General features: G+C 45.6%; 3 protein-coding genes across 8 annotated transcripts in view; all 3 read left to right on the top strand.

Moving 5' to 3' along the window:
• Nucleotides 1–6,621, top strand: part of CMSS1 (cms1 ribosomal small subunit homolog) — a 109,519-nt gene extending 102,898 nt beyond the window's left edge. The window contains exons 6-10 of the mRNA XM_039914457.1: nucleotides 565–667; nucleotides 1,756–1,816; nucleotides 2,744–2,831; nucleotides 4,922–5,010; nucleotides 6,336–6,621. Coding sequence (XP_039770391.1) covers nucleotides 565–667; nucleotides 1,756–1,816; nucleotides 2,744–2,831; nucleotides 4,922–5,010; nucleotides 6,336–6,419 — 425 coding nt within the window. The 3' untranslated portion in view covers nucleotides 6,420–6,621. The remainder of the gene's footprint in view (nucleotides 1–564; nucleotides 668–1,755; nucleotides 1,817–2,743; nucleotides 2,832–4,921; nucleotides 5,011–6,335) is intronic.
• A 77-nt stretch (nucleotides 6,622–6,698) lies between these two features.
• On the top strand, nucleotides 6,699–25,623 carry LOC100089674 (cell cycle control protein 50C-like). Of its 4 annotated transcripts, XM_039914455.1 has the most exons (8): nucleotides 6,699–7,041; nucleotides 7,304–7,419; nucleotides 14,951–15,061; nucleotides 17,436–17,537; nucleotides 19,200–19,290; nucleotides 19,683–19,823; nucleotides 22,809–23,018; nucleotides 24,083–25,623. In XM_039914455.1, the coding sequence occupies exons 2-8, from the start codon at nucleotides 7,384–7,386 to the stop codon at nucleotides 24,268–24,270; spliced, it is 879 nt and encodes a 292-aa protein (XP_039770389.1). In that variant the 5' UTR covers nucleotides 6,699–7,041; nucleotides 7,304–7,383; the 3' UTR covers nucleotides 24,271–25,623. The 4 variants fall into 4 exon arrangements, with proteins under 4 accessions (XP_039770389.1, XP_039770390.1, XP_039770388.1 ...); XM_039914456.1 differs by lacking the exon at nucleotides 6,699–7,041 and having other exon boundaries at nucleotides 7,049–7,419; XM_039914454.1 differs by lacking the exons at nucleotides 6,699–7,041; nucleotides 7,304–7,419 and adding an exon at nucleotides 7,441–8,075.
• Nucleotides 25,624–25,717: 94 nt separating this feature from the next.
• LOC103165561 overlaps nucleotides 25,718–27,896 on the top strand; it is a 32,694-nt gene continuing 30,515 nt past the window's right edge. For all 3 annotated transcript variants that reach the window (XM_029082150.1, XM_007657348.2, XM_039914452.1), the window contains exon 1: nucleotides 25,718–25,794. The gene's annotated coding sequence lies outside the window, so the exon portion shown is untranslated. The remainder of the gene's footprint in view (nucleotides 25,795–27,896) is intronic.

The following is a 27,896-nucleotide window of genomic DNA, read 5'->3' on the forward strand; positions in this document are numbered from 1 at the left end:
GATTTGATATATTTTCTCAGTGAGCTTAAAATCTATGCTTTGCAAATGAGAAATTGATTTCCTTACATTTTGAATCGAAAGTTTTGAGAAATGACATTTTGAAATTGGTTTTTGACTGACTCACTGCTTGATGGTGATGACATCGATGCCAATTTTCCTCAAGTCAGACTACTAAACCGATGATTCTTTTCTCATCCCTTGTTCATATTTAATTTTTAAAGCAGTTCCACCTTCCTGTTTGTGAAGGGTTTTCAAATGGGCCACTTCCTCACCCAAAAGAACATCCTTTTTGAACGGTTTGATGTGTATGATTTTATTTCTGCCCAGTCCTTTGATATCTCATGTTGTGGGTATTGTTAAGTGGTTTTCCTGAGTTTGTGTTTTCCATTCTCAGCCTAGGTTAAAGCTTCATAACATGTAAACACTCGAAACCTTATAATTAGTTTTACGGCAACCTCTGGTCCTGTAACAATTTGGGCTCTAACCAGGGGTCCTCCAAACAGGGAGCCCACTGGCCTGCTCCTGATGCCTTTTGAGGGTGATTTTCTGTGCTCCCTTTTGCAGTCTGTCCCAAGTGGGCAAAGCTCCGTAAAAACCACAAGGAGAAGAAATCGGTGCTGATGCTGATTGTCTGCAGTTCTGCTCGCCGTGCTTTGGAAGTCATGCGGTGAGTAGCTTTATCCATCTTTTCCAATAAAAGATGACTCAGCCATGTGAATGAGGAACATGGATAAATGCAATCTACAAATAGCCCCCAGACCTGATTTTAACCGATTAGAGTTTCAACCTTCTGCCCCCATCCTTTCAGTGGGACTATCAAACAGCTGGGCCGTCTGAGTTGGGCTTCCCGTGAGTTCCTTTCGTTTGTTCACCACCTACTGATGTTGCTGGGAAGAAGTGAAATGGCCCGGATCCAGGTCGACTCAGGAGTCTGGATTATCCACCAACTCCATTATGAGCCCTTAAACAGTGACACTTTTGCGGTTCGTTCACTGCCACTTGATAAGTTCTGTTTCTTGGAAGGTCAGAAGGTCAAAAGAAGCCTAAGCGCTTCTAGACTGCCAGTGGAAAATAGGCATGCAGACCATGAAACAGACCCATTGATACACAACTTGAATATTAGGCAGTGTAGCTGAATGGACTGAAACATCCAAAACCTGTGGCTTAGCAACTCAGTCCTTTTAAACTCAGTACAAACAGGCTTCTGCCCGATGAGTGGAGTGGATGTTCTAGCTGTGCACTTGGAAATGCAGGTGTAAAACAACTCTAGAGTCCTCCCATTCTTAAAACAGCAAGAGCTTTGGCCTAAAAATTGTTGTGGTATCAAAACTGCACCTTAGCACTGCCATCCACGCACTGTTGCTGGTCTCGCTACCCCAGGGTTCATCTTGACATTTTGATGCTTTGAAAAGAGCATGTTTTCAACTCTTTTTTTTCTATTCCTAGAAAATTTTATTACACATTGAATATGTGCTTGAAAAGAGGTGGGTCTGTAAGAGGGCCTCTTAAAACTACATTTCTAATTGATTTGAGCCAGTAACAGATCTGCTCTTATGAAGAGCCATGAATGCATGGTGTTATGTCCCCAAGATACATTCTCATTTAGCTTGATCAGTCAGAAATCAGGCTAAGTGACTTCCTTACAAACAAATCAAATATTATGCTTCCTCCAGGCATTTGAACTTAAAAAGCAATACAACTGTGAACCTGCATGTTGAAAAAGGCTTGTCTGATCCCGTCTATTTTTCTCACTAGGTCAATTACTCCATTCAAAGGAGACTGCAAGGTCCTAAAGTTGTTTGCAAAGCATATAAAGGTGAGAGAAGTTCTGCGGTGCCCTGTCTGGACAAGTGGGCAATTGTTTAGAATCAGAGAAAACCACTAGGGTCAACCTTAGAGCACACCCACCGCTCTTCAGCTCCGTTTCACCAAAGCCTTCTCTTCATTCCATCTCCCAAATCCTTCTTTAGCTGTATTTAATCATCGCCCAGAGTTTTATTATTATTAGTAGTAGTGGTAGTAATATTGTCAATAATTATAGCAATAATATTTGTTAAGCGCTTTCTATGTGCCAAGCACAGTACTAAGCATTAGAGTAGAGACAAGATAATCAGTTTGAACTCCCAAGTCCCAAGTGGGCCTCACAATCTAGGAAGGAGGAATAATAATAATAATAATGTTGGTATTTGTTAAGCGCTTACTATGTGCAGAGCACTGTTCTAAGCGCTGGGGTAGACACAGGGGAATCAGGTTGTCCCACGTGGGGCTCACAGTCTTAATCCCCATTTTACAGATGAGGGAACTGAGGCACAGAGAAGTTAAGTGACTCGCCCACAGTCACACAGCTGACAAGTGGCAGAGCTGGGATTCGAACTCATGAGCCCTGACTCCAAAGCCCGTGCTCTTTCCACTGCGCCACGCTGCTTCTCTGGAAGAACAGGGGTGAATTGAATTCCTGTTTTACACATGGGAAAACTGGAGCACAGCATTTTCTTTCGGTTCCCAGGACCCCGATAGTTGGATGTTCAGATTCCCTCACGGTCTAGTTCCATTCCCTCCACAGGGCACTAGCGATGACCAAGAAGATGTCCAGGGTTCTCAACCGGACCAGAGTTAGAGTCTACATATGCTACACCAGACCCTATCCTCAATATCTTTGATTTGGATTTTGTTTTGGACTAGCTGGTTTCAACGCGCTTACCCTCTCTTTTCTTTCTTCCCTTATGTGCCCGTCTTGGATCAGATTCAGGAGCAGGTGAAGTTGCTGGAGAAAGGTGTCATCCATCTAGGGGTGGGAACTCCTGGCAGAATCAAAGCACTGGTCCAGCAAGGTAGGAAAGGAGAGGGTCAACCTTCCTCAGGGCCAGGGAGTTGGGCTGAACACACCACAAGAAAAGGAGAGGGTGGGAGGGAGATTGAGGGTTAGTTAACACTTTCACTTTCACACTGAGGTGCAATTCTTTTGAGTGAGTGGGGAATGAGAAACGCTCAAGTGAAATAATAAAAATAATAATAATTGTGATATTTGTTAAGCCCTTACTATGTGCCAAGCACTGTATACTAAGTGCTGGGTTGGAAACGAGATTATCAGATCCCACATGGGGCTCACAATAAGTATTGAATCCCCATTTTACAGATGAAGGAACTAGGTACTGAGAAGTTAAGCTATTTGCCCAAGTCTTACAGCAGGTATGTGGTGGAGTTAGGATTAGAACCCAGGTCTTCTGACCCTCAGGCCCAGGCTCTTCCCACTAGGCCCTGCTACTTCTCGGGAGCAGAAAGTACGGGGAACAAAATGGGATTGTAACCAGAAGAGTTGCCTGTGCTGAGCTTATCGTTCCCAAATATAGCAGAGCTAAACAAAGACCATTGCTCAAAGTAACCATGTAAATCGTTTATTCTCCTCCCTGGAAACTAGTTATCATCCAAGATACCTTCAGTGTTAGTCTTCCTGCTGCATTATTGGTACTTCTCTCTTCCCAGTTCCACATCTAGTTTTTTGGTTTGTTCTGTTTTTTAAATTTATTGAAATTGAACTCATGTATTATGAAAAAATATGTAGTGGTCTTCTCCCTATAAGAAGCATATCAGCAGATGTTGACTATTTTTGTAGTAATTGTGCAAATAGTTTATATTTTGTGAGGCAAAGTTGCTTTTCACTAGAGTACATGTGCTATACGAAGCAGATGAAAGGCATTGTACCTCCTGTAGGGGCTTGAATTTAATGAAGCAAAACACAAGCATGTAACACTCATTCTTTACAATATTTCAAGGCCTCGGGGAGCGCTTACAAACAGTACAAGGTTGATTATCCTATTCTGAGGTGTAAGTTAATACAGGCAATCCAACCGTTTAGCTAATGAATCTCCATTTTGTAATCACACCTCAGAAAAAGAGACACCAGTTTATTTCAACTATATAAGCTTGCTTTTTTTTTTCAGCTTATCTAGGTTACCTTTGGTTTGGGTGTTCGTTGAGTCAGTTTGACTAGCTGCAGTTCAGAAAAATCAGTTTTTCACTGTACATATTGTTGATCTTCCTTTGAAAGAATGTTGTCAGTTCTCATGAGAGCTGGGATTCATTGTTCATTCTTTGTAACTATGGTAGGCTGTGGGATAGGATTTAAGGATGAATTAGTAAATGATAGTGGAAAATCAACTGGTGGTAGAAGTGAATATTGTGGAGCCAAAATGGACAGAGAGGAGATATGTGTGGCAGGAAAAGACTCTGGCAGAGGAATAAGGAGACCAACCCCTCCACCCCCAATCCCCTTTCCCCGATTCCAGGACAAGAGCCTACATGTCAATGGGGAAACTGAGGCACAGAACATGTAAGTTGAATTGCCGAAGGGGACGGATGATTACCATGGTCCTAAAAGGATTTAGCCTGGGGGAGTGAATTTCTCCTATCCACTAGATGTGGGGGAGGGAAGAGTGAATGAGAGGTTCAGCAAACAGATAATCATGATGCCCACATTATATCCATTTCCCAGTCATCTCCCAGTCTAGATCCATTCTCATGGAGTTTGGCTCATCTCTGCTGAAGTGAAATTCACCAAAACCTACAGAGACTGTAGCTTACCAATCATGGCCAGCAGGGAAAATTCACCCCCTGTAGTTTGGGGTCACAGAGGCTCTGGGATGGTTGCTGGCAGGGTTAGGAGCATTTGGTGGGTTTAACGGTAGTGTCGCTGCCTTTGTATTTATCTTCAAATCCCACAGTGGAATTATGTGGTGAGGAAATTTGAAAGCATGTTGAGTTTGTTTTCTATCGAGTAAGGAGAGCACTTAATGTTCAGAGATTAGTTGCTTGGAGAGAGGACAGCCAAGCAGGCCAAAGCAACTAAAAGAAAAAAAAAATCATTTTGATAAGCCTATGTCTCGTGAATGTCACTGCAGAAAAACTCTCCCTGTCTTTTCAGATGGCCTGAATTTGAACTCCTTAAAATATCTGGTTTTTGATTGGAACTGGAGGGATCAGAAGTTGAGGAGACTGATGGACATTCCCGAGGTACAGTGTAATCCACGATTTTTTTAATCACGTAGGCTTTAAATTTGAACTTTTGAGTATATGTGTGGTAATAAAGTCCCTGACGCCAAGAGCCAGCATATTCTGGCCTTCTAATTGGTTTCTGGCATTTGGTTCTGAGGTAATTGTGAATGTAGAGGGAGGAAGTTAACTCTTTACCCATAATCCTACAAGCTTTTACACTTCTCTTTCTCCTTGATGTTGACTTTTGGTAGTTAGATGGGCTGAAGTGTTTACTTTTCAATGGGATCCAGGCACCTGTGCTCCAGCTGTAAGAGTCAGCTGAATAGTAGACCTTAAATTGGTCACAGATACTTACCTGCACACCTGGGTGTTGGTGGGTCTCTTTCTTGCTAGCTCTCTCTCTCCCCCTCAACTCTGAACAGTCACTTATTCGACTGCTAATCTCCTCTGCATAAACAACCCCAGTTCCTTTAATCATATTTGATGGCTTAAATTAAGAGCTGGAGCCTTGTGTGGCTATAGGACCTTTTGATAACTCATTGGGTTTACATATATTGTTTTGGGTCTCTTACACTGTTCACAGTCTCTAGGGGAAAACTGACTAATTTTTCGGATCATCATATATCTCAAAGAAATCCAGTGTCCAAATGAGATTTGATGAAAATTTCCTTTGACTCCCCCTTGTGGCAAATATGTAATGATTCTATTCCATACTCACTGAATGCTTTTCAGGGGCTGGTGGGTAAGAAGTGGATTGTTGTAGTATCAGATGTGTTTGTCAGTAATTTCAAGTCATCAGTACCAACAGTAGTGGCCCTAGTTGGGGAACAGTCATTCTGGAAGAAGCCCAGAAGAATATTTTTGTTCTTTATTCTGCATTGACATCAAATCTGATTGAGCACCTGGACAGTCAGTATCATCCCAATTGTACAATAACATATGGTGACAATATACTTTTATTGTGGACAATACATATTTTATTGCTTTTTAGTAGTAGTGGTAAAAGTAAATATGTAGTTAGCCTCAACAGTGTACTCAAGGCAGAAAAGAGCCCGAAAGCAGCCTTCTAAACTACACTGCAAAATGATTTTGAAAACTGTCACTGTAAGCATGGTTTTAATGAAACCCAGAAACTCAGAAAGTTTTCTGGGGCTCCTTCTCCATTCCTTAAGTCATCACCTCACCTCCAGATCAGATGTGGGTTTGGAGAATCTCTCACCATGACACTGCCTGGAATAACCTCTGGGGAAATAGCAGCAAGGAAGAGAGTTGCTTTTCATAAATGCACTGAAGCACCGCTCATCTTAACTTGGTGTGTGTCCATTTGCTTTGCTCTTGTTCAGATAAGGAAAGACACCATTGAACTTCTGGAAATGAGAGTGATAAAACTGTGCAGGACAGAATCTTTGAAGCTGGGTCTTTTTTGATGTCCTGTCCAAATGAAGACTCAAGCCCATCCCACATGAGATACCGGGGCTGCGGATTCCATCGTATCTCTGATCTCCAGCGTTGAATCACCATCCATCAGGGATAACTCTGTTTTTGCTTTTTAGGATACTTAACAGAAAGGAGACATTAGCTTTCTTCCCTCTCTTTTCTTCTTATAATAAAACATAACAATAATAATAATAATTATGGTATTAGTTAAGCGCTTACTATGTGCCAGAAATATGTAGTTTTTATTGCATGTCCGAGAACTTTTAGTTGCCAAGTAGCCTGGTGTAGAGAGGCCTGGGAGCACCATCTCTCTCCTGAGAGGATGGACCCAGTTGTGAATTTGAAAGGAATAGCAAAGCAATCATTACTGCCACCAGCCTGTAAGATCCTTGACCAAATCTTGATTTTAAAACCTCTACTTTAGGGCTACAATGGCTGGAGACCCACATAACAGCTCAGTTCTTACTGCTGGACCAATGATGAGGGGTCCAAAGAAGGCTGACAAACGAAAATCATATCTGTTCTATCAAGTAATTGAGCTGAATAGACAACTCGGCTGCCTAGGCAGAAACCCCACTCCATTTTGGATTGACAGTCCACTCAACTGCTGAGGTACTGTAATTTTACTTCTGATTTTTCCCTCGAAGATAATGAGAGTGACTATGTTTGTCAGCAGGAGGGAGTGGCCAGAGAGGTCAACTAGATGACTGATGCTAGCCGAATTTGCCACTTCAGAGTGGGACTAGAGCTAGGAAGGCACTTTAAAATGATTATGAGAGGGAATATGAAAGGTGTTTTGAACATGAAGGCAAGGAGGATAGAAGATGAAAAAGAGCCCACAGAACTTCAAAAATGTTTCTTTCTCAATTGCCAGAGTATCTCTGGGTGCCCTAAATCACTCGACAGCAGCTGCCGGCAGCCTGTTACTTCCAAGTATGCCTGAATCAGTGAAGGATGGTGTCAGTCCAATGGCTGGGGATCCAACCAGAGGTATAGATCTTCTCAGCAGAGTAAGCCTGTGCATGAGGGTCCTTGCCCTTTCTCTGACTTGTAGGGAGTCTCCCCAACAGCATCTTTAATCATCATTTTCTAGGTTTTTTCTAATTCAAAGCATTTTGTATGATGCCTATACATAGCTGAAGACCGATGCAGGTTGAAAGGGCTGGGCCATGAGGACAAACAGCCAGGTTCTGTCAGGCAGCTCTCTGCCCTGCCAGTTGACTCTCTCGACTCTGGGCTTGGACAGCCCTGACAGTCTTTTTCCTTTCTCAAGGAGAGAACTATTCCTCTCATATTTCCTTGTAAAGACTTCAGGCCAGGCATCTCTACTGCACTCTTCGTCATAGACCACTTCAAATCCTGCTTGTACCCCATGATTTTCCCTCGAAGTACCCTCAACCTCCCTCCCCCATTAGGTTGTAACAGTGCCCTGGGATGGTGGGCCACCCCCCACCCCCATTTCATGACTGCCTATCTATACACAGCAGGTTTCCTCTAGCTCAATGTTCTTTTATGATTGCAGTGACAACTTAAGTGAGCATTCTTCTGAACATAGTTTCTCAAGGGAAGCATTACACAATGCTACTCTTACCTCCCCGCTCTTCAGACGCTGTTCCCTGAATGTTCCCGAGCTGGAATGTGAAAGGGTGAGAGGGGGTTGGAAGCGGGAAGGAGACTGTGTGTGTGTGTGTGTGTGTGTGTGTGTGTGTGTGTGTTTTGTTTTTTTTGAAAGGGGTGGTAGGAGATGAACTAGGTAGGAGGGCTGTTCAGGGAGAGAAGGGCTTGTTTCCAGAGGAGAGCAGAGGGACACCAGGATGAGGAAAGGGGGGTAAGGGGGACACTTCTCTGGGGGAAATATTAGTCATCGACACAGCGGTTGGGGGTTCTCTGTAGTGAGTGGGGCCCATGAACTTTTATCACAGTTTGCCTGTCCTGCCTTCATCCATCCTCTCATCCAGAAGGGCTTGAGCAAACACTGCAAATCAATTGGAAATGTCTCCTGCATTCCTCACATACTGGGAAGGCCGGACTTGAGACTCCTGCCCAGGACTACCTGCCCCCTCAGCTTCAGCTAGAATGAGGGGTCCCCTGGAGCCCCAGCAGGACACCAAGCTGGTTTCCAGTTTGACTCTGCCCACTAATCACAATACTAATAATTGCGGTATTTAAGTGCCTTTTATGGGCTAAGTACTGTTCAATTAGATCAGGCACAGTGCCTGACCTACAGAGGACTCAAAATCTGTGAGGGAGAGAGACCCCCTTTAATTCTGGGGTTTCAAGCCAGGCAGTTCTGGATTAGAAACAGAAAGCAATACTGGTGCACCCCAGTTTCCAAGCACTCCACAGTCCAGGCAGGCCCATAATATAATAATGTAATACAGCTTGTTATGCTCTAGGATTCATAAACTCCACCTCTGATGTTAGGTTGAATTGCTTAAGTAAGTTCCCTTCCTGCCCTGCCCTGCCCTATCTAATTGGCGGCCACTTTTCAGACCATTCAGTGCATTGTAAAATTATGCCCAGTCACAGCTGGTAAATGAATTCACTCCGGGCCCATCCTCTCCTATTCCTGGAGGTTTTTCAGGACCCCTCTTGGCCCTCCCTTAACCACACTATGTGGTACCTTTAATTAGAATCGGTCAATCATATTTCTTTTTTTTAGCCTTATTTGCTGCTGCAGCAGCTACCATTCTTCTCCAACTACTTTTTCCCATCCTTTGCCTTGCAATCCTATTTTCCTGCCACACTTGGGGCCACGAGAATAGTGGAGCCAAAGGTCGGGATGGGATGGGAGGGAGAAGGTTGGCTGGAGGGGGACCACTGCCTCCTCATCTCTATCCAGTCCTGATCTAATAAGAGTAATTGTGTTATTTTAAGCGCTTACTATGTGCCAGCAACTGTACTAAGAGCTGGGGTAGGTACAAGCAAATTTAGTTGGGCACAGTCCCTGTCCTACATGGGGCTTCTTAATCCCATTTTACAGATGAGGTAACTGAGGCCCAGAGAAGTGAAGTGACTTGCCCAAGGTCGCATAGCAGACAATTGATGGAGCCAGGATTAGAACCCAGGTCCTTCTGATTCCCAGGCCCGTGCTCTATCCACTAGGCCATGCTGCTTCTCTGTCACTGCCTCTGTCTTTGTGTGCTCAGCTGGGGTGGAGAAATGACTGCATGCAGACTTTTGGAATCTCTTATTTTGTTGTCGATTTTGGTTTTTAATATTTTCTAGTGGACTTCCTTCTACAGTTTAGTATACCAAAATTTAATGTTAATATTGTGAGGTTATAGTTTGAATTACTCTAATAATAATCGTGGTATTTGTTAAATGCCTCCTTTGGGCCAGGCACTGTACTGACTGTTGGGATAGATACAAGATAATCGGGTCAGACAAAGTCAGAGTCTCTAGCAAAGATTAAACAGTCAAATAGTGATGTTCAACATGTGGTACAGAGAATGTATAATAGTATTTGTTAAGTGCTCCCTATGTGCCAAGTACTGTTTTAGGCACTGGGATGGATGCAAAATGATCAGATCCCTGGCGCACATGCAGCTCACAATCTAAGAGGGAGGGACTGCAGGTATTTTATCATCATTGCACATATGAAGAAACTGAGGCCCAGAGAAGTTCAGTAGCTTGCGCAAGTTCATACCACAGGCGAGTGGCGGAAGCTGGGACTAGACCCCAGGTTTCCTAACTCCCAGTCTAGTGTTCTTTCTGCTTCCTGTGAGAGAGTTTTCATCTGCTTGGAGCAATGTTCAATGGACAAATGCTCCCTTTATAAAAATGGAAACCACCCTGTGCAGACCACTTGCCATTATTACACGGTCGATAATCTCAACAGTGACTTTCCACTTTTCTGATGACCTCCTCTTCCCCCTTATTGTCTGATACCCGATGAGCTCATGAGCACTTCCGCTGCAGGAAGTGAAGGATGCTGGGAAGGCTAATCTGCCCATGTCAGTACTTGTTCGGTGCTCTGACTCTGGGTTGTCTGGCTAGATTGTAACCTCCTTAAGGGCAGCAATTGTGTTTACCAACTCCATTGTACTGTACTTTCCCAAATGCTTAACAGTGCTCTGCATCCTGGAAACACTCATTGAATGCTATTGATTCATTAGTTGATTGACTAGGGGAGGAGGAGGAGGAGGAAACTGGCCTCCCAGTGAGGGTGGGGATTATGCCTGAATAGAACAACCCATCCATCCTTCTGTTCCTGACTCCATGGCCAAGGCTGACGGAGTTGGGAATTGACGTCACAGGACAGGGCAGCCTGTCCATCCCTGCTCTCCCCCACTGCTTTGAATCCTGTTAGGAAGGAAGTTGCCAGGACCCGTCTTCCTCTGTGTTGGCTTCAGCCACCGGACGGAGACACGGCCCTGGGGGCTGGGGTGGTTTTTCTCACTCGCTCTCGAGTCGGTGTTCGGAGGTGGATTCTCCAGGAAGATGGTGGGAAATCAGGCTTCACCTCTGCGGTTTCAGCCGGTGCCTGCAGCCGTGCTCTGTGGCCAGAGTGCAGTTCTCACAGGCTACATTCTCACCGGCGGAGTCTGAGGCCGACAGGCAGAGCACCAGCACCGCCAACCCTCTGAGCCCGACTAAAGGTCACCGAGAGAGGCCGGTAGGGCTGGAGCGGGCTGGCACTCCCTCCCGGAGGTGAGCCAAGCTGAGCCCAGGCCCCAGAGCATCTCTGGTTAATGAGTAATACCAGGAAGTAGCTAGGGTCAGGAAGCACCAACGAAACGGTTTCCTGGGCAAGGCAGGTTCCTGCGATTCAGAAGCTTTTGGGGAGCGGAGCTTCCTCTTGAATCCCGAGGCCGGGATGAAGGACAAGGTGAGCAGGCCCGGTGCCGGGCCCCCCACCTCCAGGTGTCCCGAAAACACCGCCCTGAAGCAGCAGCAGTTGCCAGCCTGGAAGCCTGCGCTCACAGCCACGACCGTCCTCTCGGGCTTTTTCACCATCGGCGCGTTCTGTCTGGGCATGGGCATCCTCCTCATCCTCTCCGCGAAGAGCGTCCAGGAAATTGAGGTTTGGTCCTCTCGGTGGCGAATGGAGGGGGTTGAGTGGTCGGGATGGTGGTGAGCACGGCAGGAGGGGAGAAATTAGATGAGACGGGCAAGGAAATGGAAGAAATGGCTTAGAAGTGGCATGGATAGAGAATGGGCCTGGAAGTCGGAAGGACCTGGTCTCTAATCCCAGCTCTGTCACTTGCCTGCTGTATAACTTTATGCAAGTCATTTCACTTCTCTGGACCTCAGTTACCTCATTTGTAAATTGGGGATTAAAATGGGGATTAAGACTGTGAGCCCTATGTGGGACAGGGATTGTGTCCAACCTGATTTGCTTGTATCCACCCCAGCGTTTAGAACAGTATCTGGCACATAGTAAGTGCTTAACAAATACACAATTATTTTAATTAAATGGATGAGGGTGTCGAGCTGAGCGGTAGCCATGGTAGTCGATGGGCAGGCTCAGAGGAAGCAGCCTCAGCCAATAATAATAATAATAATTATTATTATTACAGTATCTGTTAAGAATTTACTATGTGCCAAGCACTGATCTAAGCACTGGGGTAGATACAGGGCAAACAGATTGGACACAGTCCCTATCCCACATGGGGCTCACAGTCTAAATCCCCATTTTACAGATGAGGTAACCTAGGCCCAAGGTCACACAGCAGACAAAAGGGGGAGCCGGGATTAGAACCCATGTCCTCGGACTTCCAGATCCGTCATCTTTCCACTAAGCCACGCTGCTTCCAGTCCCTGCAATGACCCCTATGCTGCCAGGGAGGCGGCTCTTCCCTCTGCCATGAGTGGTTCAGACTCAGCAGCTATGTAGAAGTCACATTAATGCCAGTGCCAGGGTGTCGGCTGGCGAGAGGTTGGCGTAGCCTATGTTGGTGGATTTGGACCTGTAACCAGGTCACAGTACACACAGGGCGACACCTCCCTCTGCCCCATCCGTCATTCCGTCTTCTCCAGTGACCTCGCCAGTTCGCCCCGCTCTGCATTGGCATGTCTGCCCCACGCTGGCTCCCCTCCCATGCTTACTCTTCTGCTCAGAACCACCCCAAGCCGACTCTTTGCTCTGGTCAGTGGATCCTCCCTCTCTTTGGTCATGAGGGTCAGTGATAAGTATGAGCCTCTATAGAATTGATAAAGCACCTGCTTTTTGCTGAACGGGGTCTTGAGGGGAAATAAAAGAGCCAAATAGGACCTCTTCTCTGCTCTGGAAGGGCTCACAGTCCAATGGATCCTAATTATAAACAGCACCTTGAGCTCACTGTTTTCCTGCAAATGTCTCATTGTGCTCTTGTAAGCATCAGATAATTCCAACCCTAATCCAGACTTGCCCCTGAGGTGACATAAGTAAATCAATCCACCCCTAATTTTTTCAGGCCCTCAGTCCCATGTAGGATCACTGGTGGGGCTGGGGATTTTATTGTCATTCTGTTTTTAATGTGGGTAGAACTATGGGAAGTGGCTTTGGTTACATCCAAAACCAAACCGTTCTTGTGTGGTGGTTACCTCGTAGTATTATAATATTTGTTAAGCGCTTACTATGTGTCAAGCACTGTTCTAAGTGCTGGTGTAGATATAACTTAAGCAGAGTGGACACAGCCCCTGACCCACCAGGGGTTTACCGCCTAAGTAGAAGGGAGAACAGGAATTAAATCCCCATTTTACAGTGGGGGAAATGAGGCACAGAGAAGTTAAGTAACTTGTCCAAGTTCACACAGCAGTCAAGTAACAGAGCCAAGATTAGAACCCAGGTCCTCTAACTCCTAGGCCTGTGTGCTTTCCACTAGGCCATGCTGCTTTCCTATAGGATGTAAGTATGTACTGCCTGCCTTATAAATGACACTTCTATGCATGCACACTTAAATTACCCAAGCTATTCAACTAGCATCAGTTTCCTATCACATTTTTCTTTTTATTTGAACTGCCCTCAGTCTATTAGGTGGATTTCCCGAGTGTTACCCCTGGTTGGTGTGTTCCCAAGAAAAGGAAGAGGAGAAAACCCTTAAATGATGAAAATATGTGTATATTCACATATACATCCACACCCTCCAGTGAATTTCTGGATTCAAACCCAGAACTCAAGAGGGCGAAGGGGCAGGGATTTTCCCCAGGGAAACAATTGTGTGAAACAAATTGCTTGTTCAACAGTGGGCCCCTGGGACCTTAAGACACCTTAAGAAAATTCACTCTGCAACTCACTCTGGGAGTAATAATACCTTCCTCTCAGGAACATGGCTTATTAACCGGTGTCTTTATAGCACTTATCTCTTTTATCATTTTCTTTGCAGCCATGTTTAGTGTCTACAGTGCTTGTTGGTTCAGTGGATAGAGCACTGCTCAGGGAATTAGGAGACCTGGGATCTAGCCTCTGTGTTTTTTTGGTTTTTGTTAGTATTTTTTTAAAGGTATTTGTTCACTAGGTTCCAGGCACTGTGCTAAGCACTGGGGTAGATGTCAGCTAATCAGGTTGGACACAGTCTATGTCCCACTTGGAGTTCACACTCTTAATCACCATTTTCAGATGAGGTAACTCAGGCACAGGGAACCTAAGATCCTTGCCCAAGTTCACACAGCATACATGTGGTAGAACTGCAATTAGAACCCAGGTCCTTCTGACTCCTTGGCTTGGGCTCTATCCACTAGGCCACAGTGCTTTTCTGTTCTGCCTCTAGCTGGCTGGCATGAGCAAACGTCACACAGGCAGCTTGCAGCGTGGTGCCCCTCCATCCGCCTACGTTCTCATTACAGTCCGTGCCCCTTTCAATCTGTGCAGTCACTAGAGTTGTAATTCGCTCCTTTGCACAAGACCTCGTCCTCAAATCTCAAGATGAGGTTTATCTGTCGGTCCTGAGGAGAGACTCCATCAACTCTTCCTCCAGTGCTCTGTACCAGGTGCTCAATAAATCACAGTGATTAAAATACAGGGAGGCCTTGGACAAATCCCTTCACTTCTCTGGGCCTCTGCTTGTAGAATGGGGACTGTGTCTATCTGATTAACTCTTATGTATCCCAGAGCTTAGTATAGTGCTTGGAACATGGGAAGTATTTAACAAATACCTCAATTATTATTGTTACTACTGTTATTTAGACACAGGGAAAACTTGATGAAGTGCAGACAGTTTGTTTACCTGATGCCCAGCATCCCTCTGGGTTGTGGAGCGTACTGTAGTCAGGGTCACTGTTTCGTTAGGACGCCAACAACTGAGCAAGAAAACCACAGCTAGGCCTAGATAATTTGTAGATGAGGAAATTGGGGAACAGAAGGAGGAAGTGAGTGGATTGTTTAGGGTTAATAGCCGAAGCAGCACTTGAGTTCAGACATCTTATTGGCACACTGTGTCTCAGGATGTGGGGAGAACACTATTAATAACAACAGGCTGAGCAAATACTGAATGGGATTTTCACCAGGCCCAGGGGCATAGGAGTTGCATCTTAAGAAATCCAGTGTGCTCACCCTTTAAATAACAAGTCATCCTTCCTTTGTTTTTCTGTCCAACAGATCAATTACACAGAAATATGCTCAAATTGCTCCAAGTTGCGGGAAAATTCTTCTAATTTCGAGAAAGAGTGCAACTGCTCCATCCCCTTCTCCATTTCAAAGAAAATGCAGGTAAATAGAAATCCAGCATTCCAAACTTTACTTGAGAACTGCCAGGAAGATAGCTTCCCCTCCCTAACTCCTTCACAGCCTGACTGCATCCATAGTAATATCCCCCTGAAGAAAACTAACCTTGGCCCTTAATTAATGCACTTTCTGGTGACATTTCTACCCCATCACTCACAGTAAATGCTCAACCACTATGATGGACTGACTGACCATCATTCATACATCCCCTAGGTTTCAAGTGCTAATGCAATTCTCTGGTTCTGACCAGTAGTCTATCCAGCCCAACGTTCGGACTTGGACTGTGGCAACCAAGGATCCATGGAAAAATCATATATTAGTTGTCTTCCTTGACAACTACTTTATGGTTAGGCAAGTACCATCTCACCCCCAATTTTCCCAGCTAGTGACACTAGTTACCCTTCTGGAGATTTGTAACAGCCCAACCAGATCTTGCAGGAGCTCTCTCCTCAGGAGCGGCTCTTGCCTTTCATCCCCTTTGCCCTGTAACAGTCTCGGGGTTCAGGTGGAGGGCAGCAAAAAGTCACATATCTGAGTTAAACAGCAAATCGTTCTGACTGAGTCTGCCACTTCCTAAGACTGCAATCTCAGGCATCAAGCCAGGTGATGCCCAACAAAACTCCCCTGATAAAAAAATCTTTGCTTTTAACACAGAGGGCTTTCTGTTCCTCCCAAATTGCCCCCAAAAGTCAAAATTAATGCTACTTGACGAAAAATCCTTAGGGAAATTGGCTGCAGTCACCATCTGAAAGTTTTCTGCTTTTGTAGATCCAAAATCGGGTGAAGTGTTACCAGCTGCTAACTATTTCTTGCAAGGAAAAACTTCCCCATAAAACCTAACCAGTTATTTAGGGGAATCACAGGGCATTCAATGAGCTAATTAGAGTATAGTTCTCATGGAGGAAAACCAGCAAGGGAGCAAACCCATGCAAGACTCCCTGTATTTAAACCAAGAAAAACTGCCTTGAGCGCCAGTGGATTTAAAGAGAGGAAGCTCCATAAAGCCCACCTGCCACCAGCGGTAGTTGGAGATGATTGCTGTGAAGGCCTTTACTGACCTTAATCTTGGGGGAAAGGAATCAGCGGAGACATGCTATTACAGCACCACTGTCTCTAGTATAGTGTGTCCTCTGCCCATTTATTTTCCCATTTATACAGCCCCTGAAATGGGATTAAAGAGCATCCCTATTCCAGCTTCCAATAAAACATAAAGTCTGTTCCATCATCTGGATGTTGGTCCAGTAATAAACAACCCCCCATTTATATATACAAAAGAGCAAATGGTGTTTTTCGGCTGAGCTGATGAGAGGAGTCAGCAGTTTGGGTGGGTAGCAGGAAGGTTCTACCCTCCGACCTTGGTTTCCTAGCCTTCCCACTCAGCGATTTCTATTTGTTGTGGGTCAACTGAGCCCGGGGCTGGATGCTACTCCCGTTTGCTGGCCCCAGAATTCCAGGAGGTTCAGGATACGGAGATGGAACGTTTCTCAGGGCAAAGGGAGGAGGTGATGCTGCTGTTTCTGGGATGGGGAATGGGGAGGGAGTGGGAATTAGAAAAAGGAGATGAACGCTCTGGGTCTGGACAGTCCTCCAACCCAACTGGGGCCGTCTCTTCAGTCAGCTGGAGGATCAATCAGTCGGTCAATTTTTATGGATTTATGGAGTGCTTACTTGGGTAAGTATAATATCATAGAGTTGGTAGGCATGACCCCAGCCCATGTGGGGTTTATAGTCTAGAGAATACATATGCAGCCCACCCCTGCTCAAGCCATCACCTGGCTGCATCCAGGTAATGGAAGCCTTTTGATCCAAGGCCAAAATCACACTGCTTGGGAAAGCTGGCCAGGGGTTGTTATGGTCCATCCGACCTCCAGGTGGGACACATTGAGACAATTAGGGGATCAGCTTTCTCTTTTCTGTTGGGGCACTGAATTAGAGGCTTTCATTCCCAGAAATATTGATCTTCCTATACTCTTGCACCCTAAATGTTCCTGTACTGGCATCCTAAGGGCTGTTTTCTAATTTGTTTAGAAAAGTCCATGGCTATAGACAGAAGCTTGCTGTTGGTGTTTAGACATGGGGAAAATGAAATCTGGATGCGAAAAATGCACAGGATAAGAGAGAAAGCCAAAAGTAGCAGAGCAGTCCTCACACCAGCACAGGGAGGGTAATTTAGCCATTCAAGACCTGCTGGCTACCCTGGTATTTGCCAACACACCCTGGCAGGTTATTGGGAGATCCACTGGATGGAAAGGGTCTTTTTTTCCTCAGCTTTTTCCCATCATATCATTCTTGTTCATACTCACTAATGCCTCATTTTTATCTTCTTATTATCTGTTCTGTGTGTTTTCCTTCCCTCCAGGGTAATGTTTTCTTGTACTACAAACTGCACAACTTCTATCAGAACCATCGTCGGTACGTCATATCCAGAAGTGATGTCCAGCTATTGGGAAAAAATGTGCAGGTAAGCCTGCATTGTTTCCATTGGATTGTTGGTGGGTATTTGAGTGTATATATACATATAATTATCAAGGTATTAAGCACTGTGTGCCAAGTACTCTGCTAAGCACTGAGGGTAGTTACAAGATAGACAATGCTAATAATAATAGTCATAATTATGTTACTCGTTAAGCACTTACTTTGTGCCTAGCTCTGTACTAAGCTACTAAGCAGTGGGGTAGGTACAAGATAATTAGCTCAGAAACAAGCCCTTTCCCAAGTGGAACTCATCCCTTTCCCAAGTGGAACTCATGTTCCAAGTGGGAGGGAGAACAGGTATGGCATCCCCATTTTACAGATGAGGGAACTGAGCCCCAGAGAAGTTAAATGCCTTGCCGTAGGTCACACAGCAGGGAAATGGAAGATCCAGTATTAGAACCCAGGTCCTCTGACTCCCAACCCTTGCCCTTTCCATAGGCCATGTTGTTTCTCCCAAGATAGAGTCCTTGTCCCATACTTGACTGGCTAGGGAGAGCACTCAGGGCTGGGATTTTGGGAGAATTGGGAATGGAATCTTTCCCTGCTAGTAGGCATGGTGTGAACCAAGGCATAAACTGCTCGTTTGCTGTTTGGACCGTGGCTTTGGTGATCTGTGAAATGGGCACCTCACTGAGAAAAAGCAGCCATGTCATGAATCCACCTTTACCTTTTCATTTATCCAGGCAGTAAATTATGCCACAAATCCCGCCCTGCCCTTCTTTTACTGCCCTTTCCTTTGCTGAGCAGTACTCCCCCTCTCCCCGCATCCCAAGCTCGTCCCCCCTCAGCTGTCTCCTCTGCCCTTTCCTCCCTGTACGTTAGCACCCCCTTTATTTCCCTGCTTTAACTCTGAGCCACCATTGCTGCTCCCCACCTCACCCTACTCTGCAGCTCCTCTCTCCCTTTTTTAGAAATGCCCGACTGCTCTAAATATGAGGAGACTAGAAAAGGTGTCCCCCAAAATGGTCTGCCTCACCAAAATTAAACTCAACTAACCAGTCGACTGTGACTGGAGAGCTAGCTGTACCTTTGTGGGTGAGAACAAATAGAGACGAGGAGGTAAAAGCAAAAACATTTCCTGGCCCTGCAAAAAGCAAACATGATAGCATACAGCCAAGGACCGACCGTCTGCATATATGCAAAGGCACAAAACTTAAGCTCGTTACTAGTGGTACCTCATTAGACAAGTGTGCATTACTCAATCTGAGGCCTAGTCTCACTGGAAGTTGCGAGCTCTTTTAGGGTTAAGCCATTTTGCTCTTGAGCAAATTGGACTCCCTGCCAAGGAAAGCCTTGTGGCAGCTCTTCCTGGACCTGAGCCATAGGCCATAGTCATGTGAAAATGATGACCGCGTGGCCTCCTTCACCCGGTCTAGAAGAGTGCGTCCTTGGGGACGGCACTCTGGGTGTGATATTTAACCCCATCAGGCCTGCCTCAAAGTCTTCCTTATTCAGAGACAATTGGCACGCTCTGTTGTGCTCGCACAAAGAAATCCAAACCTCAGGAAATTCCCTATTCAAAAATAAGCCCAAAATTTCAAAAACAGACAGCATTCCCCAGTCTCAGCCATTGCCAGTATTCTCGCTCCCATCGTTCAAATTGAGCAGACGAAAGGCAGGCTTCACCATTGTGTCATCTTGAATCCAGAGGGTCGAGAGCACCTGTGCCCCCTTCACAGCATATGCCAACGGGACCCCCATCGCTCCTTGTGGTGCCATCGCCAACAGCATGTTCAACGGTAAGTTTCTGTAAAGCCCAGGCCTTTTCCTGGAGCCTCAGCTGTTTAACTGTGCAGCTAGCCATCCAAGCAGCCCAACTGTAGCCTGGGTTTATTCCCTTTCCCAGAATATGCCTGGTCACGGGGTTTGGAAATTAAACATGAAAACCAATGCCAGGGTCCTTAAAAGTCCAAAGTGGAAGACCCCACCCAGTCAAACAGCACTCACCAGGATGGAAGTAGACCAGACTGCATCTGTTTCTATGTGAATGGTCTTTTTCTCATAGGGTTTATGATGTATTGCCATGAAGTCTGAAATCTCCCATTATCTCTCTAGCTCAGAGGTTTGAGTGGCTGTTTGAGTTTCCCACGGGTCACAGGTTAACCTACCCCTAAAGATGATTTCCTTACAGATACCATCCAACTCTTCTACCACCCCAACGCCTCCACCCATATCACAGTCCCATTGCTGAAGAGTGGAATTACATGGTGGACCGATAAACATGTGAAGTTCCAAAACCCCAAGACCAAAAACCTGTCCGCTGCCTTTGCAGGTAACGTCCTTTGCCCTGATTGACAAAATGGTTTGGATCTGTTTTTAAGAGGATGGGTCGGGGGAGGCATTTCCATCACCCAATTTGGTTCTCAGGTTCTTCCAGGTTATCATTAAGGGGAAGAACATCTCTGTGTCCTTCCCATTGGCTCTTTGACTTATAGGAGATTTAAGATGCTGCGGTAAGGATGAGTCCAAAGTCCCCTTCAGTCCAACTGGAGCTGTCAGCATTCTAGAAGAGTCCACTCTGGGGCAGGCTCAGTCATTGGGAAAGGAAATTTCAGTCTTCTTTTCCTCCCCTCACATAACTTTTGGAAAGTGAATATCCCACAGAGCCCACACTTAGTAATGAGCATTCAGCCTTCCTAAACACACGGTTGCAGTCTTGCTAAGAAGAGTGTGCATTATCATGTGGGTGTATCGTGGCCAACATCAGGTTACAGCCTATCTAGGAAGATGTGTGTTATCAGAAAATGTTCTCTAATTGCCTAACACCATTTTATCCAAAATGTGTAGGGAGAACTGAGTATTTCCTTTGGGTAGAATGGTTCTAATAATAATTATGATGATGATGAAGATGATGATAGTAATAGTGTCTGGTGTCTAAGTGCTTACTTTGTGCCAAGTTCTGTAGTAAGCACTCTAGTAAATACAGGATGATCATTCATTCAGTCGTATCTATTGAGCACTTACTGTGTGCAGAGCACTGTACTAAGCGCTTGGGAAAGTACAATATAGCAATATAATACAGCTCTCAACCTTCTGTATTCAAGATGACACAACAGTGAAGCCTGCCTTTCGTCTGCTCAACTTGAACAATGGAAGCGAGACTACTGGCAATGACCGGAGATGCTATTTGTTTTTGAAATTTTGGGCTCATTTTTGAATAGGGAATTTCCTGAGGTTTGAATTTCTTCCAAATCAGATTGAAGACAGTCCCAGCTGGAGCTCACAGTCTAAGAGGGAGAGCAGATATTTAATCCCCATTTTTCAGGTGAGGAAACTGAGGCCCAGAGGTGTTATATGACTCGCTGAAGGTCACACATCAGGCAAGTGGCAGTCGAAGCTCTCAGTATAATACCTGTCTAAAGGTTGGCCTCCTTCATAGAGTTAGCTGCCGAAAATGTAAAATATTCTCAGATAGATTTTATACTGAAAACCCTAGTTGGTCTGTAAGCAAAAGTCTCTTTTCTGAGGAAGCAAAGCAGGGGAACACTGTCTTTGAGGACTTTTCAATCCTATTAATGGGTTTTCTATTGAGAATGTTCAAGGGGACCAGGCCCCCTCTTTTAGAGAAGCAGGGTGGCTTGGAAAGAGTACGGGCTTGGGAGTCAGAGGTCTGGGTTCTAATCCTGGCTCTGCCACTTGTCAGCTGTGTGACTTTGGACAAGTCACTTAACTTCTCTGTGCCTCAGTTACTTCATCTGTGTAATGGGGATTAAGACTGTGAGCCCCACATGGGACAACCTACCCCAGTGCTGAGAACAGTGCTTAGCACATAGTAAACACTTAACAAATACCATTATTATTATTATGATTATTTTGGAGGTGTTAGAGAAGGCATTGTGGGCCTGGGAAAAGTTGATTGTATCCTGCTAAAAATGGCAACAGCGTTCTACAAAACAGCATGGCATTACCTAAACATCCCCTCAACTCTATGCTAGAAATATGGCATGTGAAATAGATTTAGTCACGGAGAAGTCTGGCCCCTTTTCCAGAAGACCCCCATTTTGAGAGATGAGGCTGGATCATTATTGCAATTTTGAGAGCACAAGCAAAGTTGTAATTATTTTAGTAATTCCTCCAAGGAGAAGTCCTAATTGTCTTTCTCTTTAAGATGATGAGAGGATCCCTTAGTGAGACCACGTGTTCTGTACAGAGATGAATTGGGAACCCGTAGCCAGTGCGAGAGGCAGTGGAACTAGACTCCAGAAATTCATAGCACACTGAGCCACAGCGTAAAGCCCCCTGCCTTTCACTTTAAGCAGCAAGGGTGTTGGTGACTTATAGGAATCTCTGTCTGGAAGTTACTGACCATTCCATAGCTGACCGGCTGCTCCCCATAGGAAGCAACAGAAGAGTCAGGAGCTTTGGGAAACTGGGAGGAGATCGGTTTCTCCTCCAAGCTCCCCAGGACGACCTTTTTCATTTGATTGGGTTTGATGCTCGGCTTCGCTGTTAGAGTGTAAGCTTCTTGTGGGTGGGGAACGTGTCACTTATCTGTTCTGTACTTCCCTAGCACGATACCATGCACTAAGAGGGCACACAATGCATGCTACTATTGCAACAATTTTGAACAAGTAATAATGCAATTATCAACCTGAGTCCTTTGAGATCTCGTCTTCATGCACCTTTGACTCCTTCCTATTTCACTTTCCATAGCTGCAGAATGAACAGGTAACATTCATTATTTACTTGTCCCCTCAGGGTGTTGTAAAGTTAAGTGAGATGATGTCTTTACAGTGTTCTTTAGCTCCTTGGACAAACGTACTCTGCGTAAAGTAGATTTGGTAATATGACTACTTGTATCTTATGCCAACTATAATAACAAAAATAATTATGGTATTTATTGAGTACTTACTCGGTGCCAAACCACAGAGCTAAGCGCCGATATAGATAGAAGATAATCAGGTTAGAAGGTTAAGGGTAACTGGTGGTTGTTTTTACTGGGAACAGAGACTAGCTGTGTTTGTGCATTTGTGCTTTTCACCCTGTAGACTCTGGGCCCTCATATTTTGGTAGCATCAATCTCTACCCTACTCTACTGTATTGGGCTCTCCCAATGCACTTGGTATGGGGTTCTGCACACTGTAAATGCTCAATAAATACTTTTGATTAATTGATCCTTTTATTCTTCTTGTATTCCTTTTAAGAATACAGGAAGGCTGCCACTCATGTTCAGCCTGCCACAGGGCTTGATGACTTGACCGCTCTTCTCCTCCCTCCTTGCTCCCGACCCCTCCCCCCCACAACCGTCCCTCTACAGGGACGGCGAGGCCTCCTTACTGGAACAAACCCATCTATGAGCTGGATGAGGAGGACTGGAAAAACAACGGCTTCACCAACAACGACTTCATCGTCTGGATGCGAGTGGCCGCCTTCCCCACCTTCAAAAACCTCTACCGCCGCCTCAACCGAATCCAACAGTTTTCTGAGGGCCTTCCTGCTGGGAATTACAGCTTCACCATATCCTACAGTATCCTTTTGCCTTGCCTTGGCCTTCCTAACAGTAGTGGTATTTTGTCAAGCGCTTAGTGTGGACAAGCCCTGTACTAAGCCCCGGGGTGGATACGAGGTAAGCGGATCGGACCCAGTCCCCACCCTGCATGGGGCTCGTGATCTAAGCGGAGAAGAGAACAGTTATTTATTCCCCATTTTGCACAGAGAACCATGGGCAAGATTAGAACCCAGGTCTCCTGACACCTAGTCCTGCGCTGTGTCCCTTAGGCCATGCTGTTTTCATGGCCACCGCTAAAACCAGGAGGACTATGAGGGCAACCTCATTTGATCAGGGCTGTGGCCAATGTGCTTGTGCTTGAGTAAGCATTTCAGAAAATCCTTCTTATTCGTGAAGCAGCCTGACATCCCTCCTATGAGGAGAGGGGCATCAGAGATCATGATATCAGTGCGTAACCACTGAGAGAAGAAAAAACCCTCCCAGGCAGGTAAGCAGAGGGGCGTCCTGAGGGCCAGTGGGTCTAAAGAAAAATCAGGGCTGATTTCCAGTAAAGTCCTCTGGAGTCTTTGAATACTATGTTGCCAAGGGTCTTGAAGCCTTTCAAGAGTTTTGCTGGGAAATGCTGCTTTCTCCCATGCCGTTGCTATGTGACCCCTTTGTTTGTTTATTATTTTGGTTTACAAAAACCACCAGATGTTTAAAATCCCCAGGCCTCATGTACAATTAACATGACATCATTAAAATGCTAATGATAGCAGACCCCACTTCAAACACTCCCCCAGGGCTGCTGCTTGCCTTTTGAAGAGCTGTCCTGACTGCACTCTCTTCTGGGGTTCCCACAAAAAAAAAAGGCTCACCGTGAATCAAGTTTTCTGGGTTCACTGGTTTTAGTAAAGCACCCCAAGGCTGTCTCTGGGGAAGAGGACCTCCCTGGGAGGGGAACCCAGCACGCCCAGGTGCCTCCATTTGGGTATCCCAGGGTTGGTGCCCTCAGCCTTTGGCTCCCACGAGAGAGCAAAGCATAATGGGATTGTGGATATCGACAGTCCTCAATACTGTATTCCCCTTAAACAGTGGCTCAGATTTCCCCGTCACCAGGTTCAAGGGGGAGAAAGGGGTACTCCTGTCCACAGTAACCTGGAGCGGCGGAAGCAACATCTTCTTAGGCGTGGCCTACATCACGACAGGAGCGGCGACTCTGTTGGCAGGCTCAACCATGCTGGCCATCCATTTGAAGCTGAAAGAGAAAAAAACCTACTATCAGCGCTAAAGGGACCGTAGAGCTCTTCCAACTCCTAAGAAAGGCAGGACAGAGATGCCTGAGGCAGATGGACCGTAACCTATCAGAGCCCCGGACCTTTGAGGGCGGCACTCCGGCTGGGTGTCCTGAACAGAGTGACCTGAAGTTAGCCAGCAAAGGGCAGTGCCAACGGGATCAGGGGGGTGGTATAAGCCAACAGTGAGCAGCTTGACTACTCGAGTCTAATAACGATAGCACAGGCCCAGGGGAATGAACTGCTCTGGGGAAGAAAGTGAGTTGTGTCGATTCTCAAGGGAAGATATGCAAGAAGACTAGTGTATGAGGTCCCTTCCAGCCCAGAAGAGTTTATTCACTTCACAAGAAAGAGTCAGCTCACTGACCTGGAAAGTTGCCTTTTCTGGCTCCCTGAAAATTTCAATTTCCTCTGCATCCTTCTCCTTCACCAGAGGATCTAGCCCATAATAAGTCCCTGTAACGTGGAGCAAGAAGTGTTTTCAAATGTGAATAGCTTTCTTACACACAGAGACGACTTCTTGTATTCGGAATAATGCATGCAGACACGGATTAGGGGAGTGCTATCCCATGCTTCCAAAAGAGCTGGGTCCCCACCCCACCCCTGTTAAAATCCTGGGAGCCCCGCACCAGGGCATCCTCTCTTCTGAGGAACTAAACCAACCCCCAACCAGTCTTCGTGAATCAAAGTCCTTCAATTCAACTCTTGAAAGCCCCAGGGAGCACCATCTAGCTTGGCTGGAAAACATGTATTCCAATTGCTGACCCTGAACTGACCCAGCAATTGCAAGATCAGGAAGTGAATGTTTGTAGGTGCCCTCCACGCTAAAACTTGACATGGGAAAGAAAATTATGGAGGTGCTGAGTATTTTTCTCCACAAAGTCGGATTGCCCAGCTTCGTGATTAAATGACAATAAGGTCCTCAAATCCCTCTAACCTTCTGGTGTTTATCATTCAATTTCTTTTCCACCTTTCTATTTCAATCAAAAAAGAGAGCACCCGATCTTAGATCTTGTGAGATGCCTACCCTCCTGCATGGCTCACCTTATATCTCCCATTTCATGTGACTTTAATTGTGTCTGCCTATTATCAGTTCTCCAGACTGGCCTGTTTGCCAGTCTGAACTGGAATCAGAAGGGCTGTCCTGCCATACATAAGAGTAAATCCTTTGATATTCTATCCCTGGGTACCTGTAAATTTCCAGAAATGGCCAAGCAAAGACCAGGCTTTTGAGGAGCAATGATTGCCTAACTCCCACACTGTTGTCTGGTCACTTATCTAAAGCAGCATCCCTATCCATCCATGCCCTTTGAGATACTCTCCTAAATTAAACTCTTGGGAAGGCCTTATTCTGGAGTCTGCGTATTTGGAGAATGTTCTTCTGAGATCATCAGGCAAACAAGATGTGAATCTGCTTTAAACTGAAGAGTTCAAGAAAATGAGTCTATATAATAGAGTACTTCTTGAGGGCTGCTGTGGGATTACTAGCCCTAAGTCAGCAAGAGAAATCTATTCACCTGGTAAGAATTCTCTCTCTTTCTCTCTGTCCCTCTCTGCCCTCCCATTCCCCCCACACACACACTTTCCCTCTCTTTCTCTCCCCCTTTCTCTCTTTCTTTCCCCATGACTCAACATATACACTGTAAACTCCCATGAAGAGAAGCAGCATGGCCTAGTGGAGAAAGCAGAGGCCAGGGAGTCAGGAGACATGAGTTCTAATCTATACTCTGCCAGTTACCTTCTTTTTACCTTTGGGCCAGTCACTTAATTATCTATGCCTCAATTTCTTCATCTGTAAAATGGAGATACCTGTGCTCCCTCCCCCTTTGACTGTGAGCCGCATGTGGAACAGGGACTATATCCAATCTGATTATCTTGCCTTTATCCCCAGTGCTTAGAACACTGCTTGATGCACGGTAAGTGTTTAACAAATACTATTATCATTATTATTATAAAAAAATCTTCCCTGCTGAAGGTTACAAAGCACCCTTCACCCATCTCATCCTCATTTGATTCCTTTGTAATTTTCCTCTCTCTCCTTCTCACTGCCCTTTTTCCAACACTTTTCTCTTTCTCCTGTCCCCTCTGCTACCAATGGCTTAGACAATAATAATAATAATGATACTATTTGTTAAGTACTTACTATGTGCCAAGAACTGTTCTAAGCACTGGGGGAGATAGAAGGTAATCAGGTTGTCCCACATGGGACTCACAGTCTTCATCCCCATTTTAAAACTGAGGCACAGAGAAGTTAAGTGACTTGCCCAAAGTCACACGGCTGACAAGTGGTGGAGCCAGGTTTAGAATTCATCACCTCTGACTTCCAAGCCCATGCTCCTTCCACTAAGCCACGCTGCTTCTCTAGATGGCCAAGGAGCGATACTCCTGAGAGGGAGGCTCCGTTTGGAAGAAGAGAAAAGAGGGGAGGGACCAGCCAAATGCTCAGGCATTCAGATGTTTCCCCAGCCAGGGAAACATTTTGCTGTCAGAACTCCCTCCCTCCCCTCAAAGGTGGTCTGGTCCTTCTTTCCTCTTTATTGTCGTTAATACCATCACTGTTGTGATTCTTTAACATCCTCAGTGCCCGTGATAACAGGTAAAACCTCCAAGCTGGTGTGGCCCCCAGGATAGGAGGCTTGCCATATTAACTGTAAAACCGCGAGGCCCAGTGGATAGAACATGGGTCTGGGAGTCAGAAGGACCTGGATTCTCATCCTGGCTCTGCCACTTGTAAGCTCTGAGACCTTAGGCAAGTCACCTCACTTCTCTGTGCCCCAGTTCCCTCATCTGTGAAGTGGGAATGAAGACAGTGAGCCCCATGTGGGACATGGGTGCATCCAACCTGATTAGCCTGTATCTTCCCCATTGCTTAGTACAGTGCCTGGCACATAACAAATACCATATTAAAAAACAACACTGCCCTGTTGCAGAGAAGGTGGACCAAAGGGAAGAAGTCCTTTGGTGGATCCCTGGGGCACCGATCATGAAAAGAGGCTGGCTTTGATAGGGATTGCCCTCCAGGAGCCTTAGAGATGGGGTGACCACTCAATGGACCTTAGTCAAGTGCTTAGTACAGTGCTGTACACACAATAAGTGCTCAGTAAACATGATTGAATGAATGAACATCATGCATAAAAGGGGAAGGCTGATCCCATTCACCTTTGGTCGGGGCTGTCAGGCAGGCTGGGGGATGGTTTCTGTCTCCCGTCTCCCCCCAGCCTCAGGGGAGGGCAGTGTGGCAAGAGGAGGTGTACTGAGGTTCATGGAATATGCCAATTGCCATGGAAGGCAAGTGAAAATTACGGTGACACAGCTTTACTGTGGGAATAAACTTCTTGAACCTATTTCCAAGCACCAGTATCTTTTAATCAAGATTGTCATATGGCCTTGTGGCTTATTTATAATGATTGATCAGTCATACTTATTGAGTGCTTACTGTGGGCAGAGCACTGCACTAAATGCTTGGGAAAGTACACTCTGAGTTGGTAGGCGTGTTCTCTGCCCACAAGGAACTTACAGTCTAGAAGTTTATAGGAAAAGCTTCGTTAACCAATCATTGGTGTTTATTGAGCACTTACTACATTCAGAGCTCTGTACTAAGCACTTGGGAGTGTCCAGTACA

Source organism: Ornithorhynchus anatinus, chromosome 17 (assembly GCF_004115215.2).
Source record: "Ornithorhynchus anatinus isolate Pmale09 chromosome 17, mOrnAna1.pri.v4, whole genome shotgun sequence".
In the NCBI taxonomy this organism is placed as follows: Eukaryota; Metazoa; Chordata; class Mammalia; order Monotremata; family Ornithorhynchidae; genus Ornithorhynchus; species Ornithorhynchus anatinus.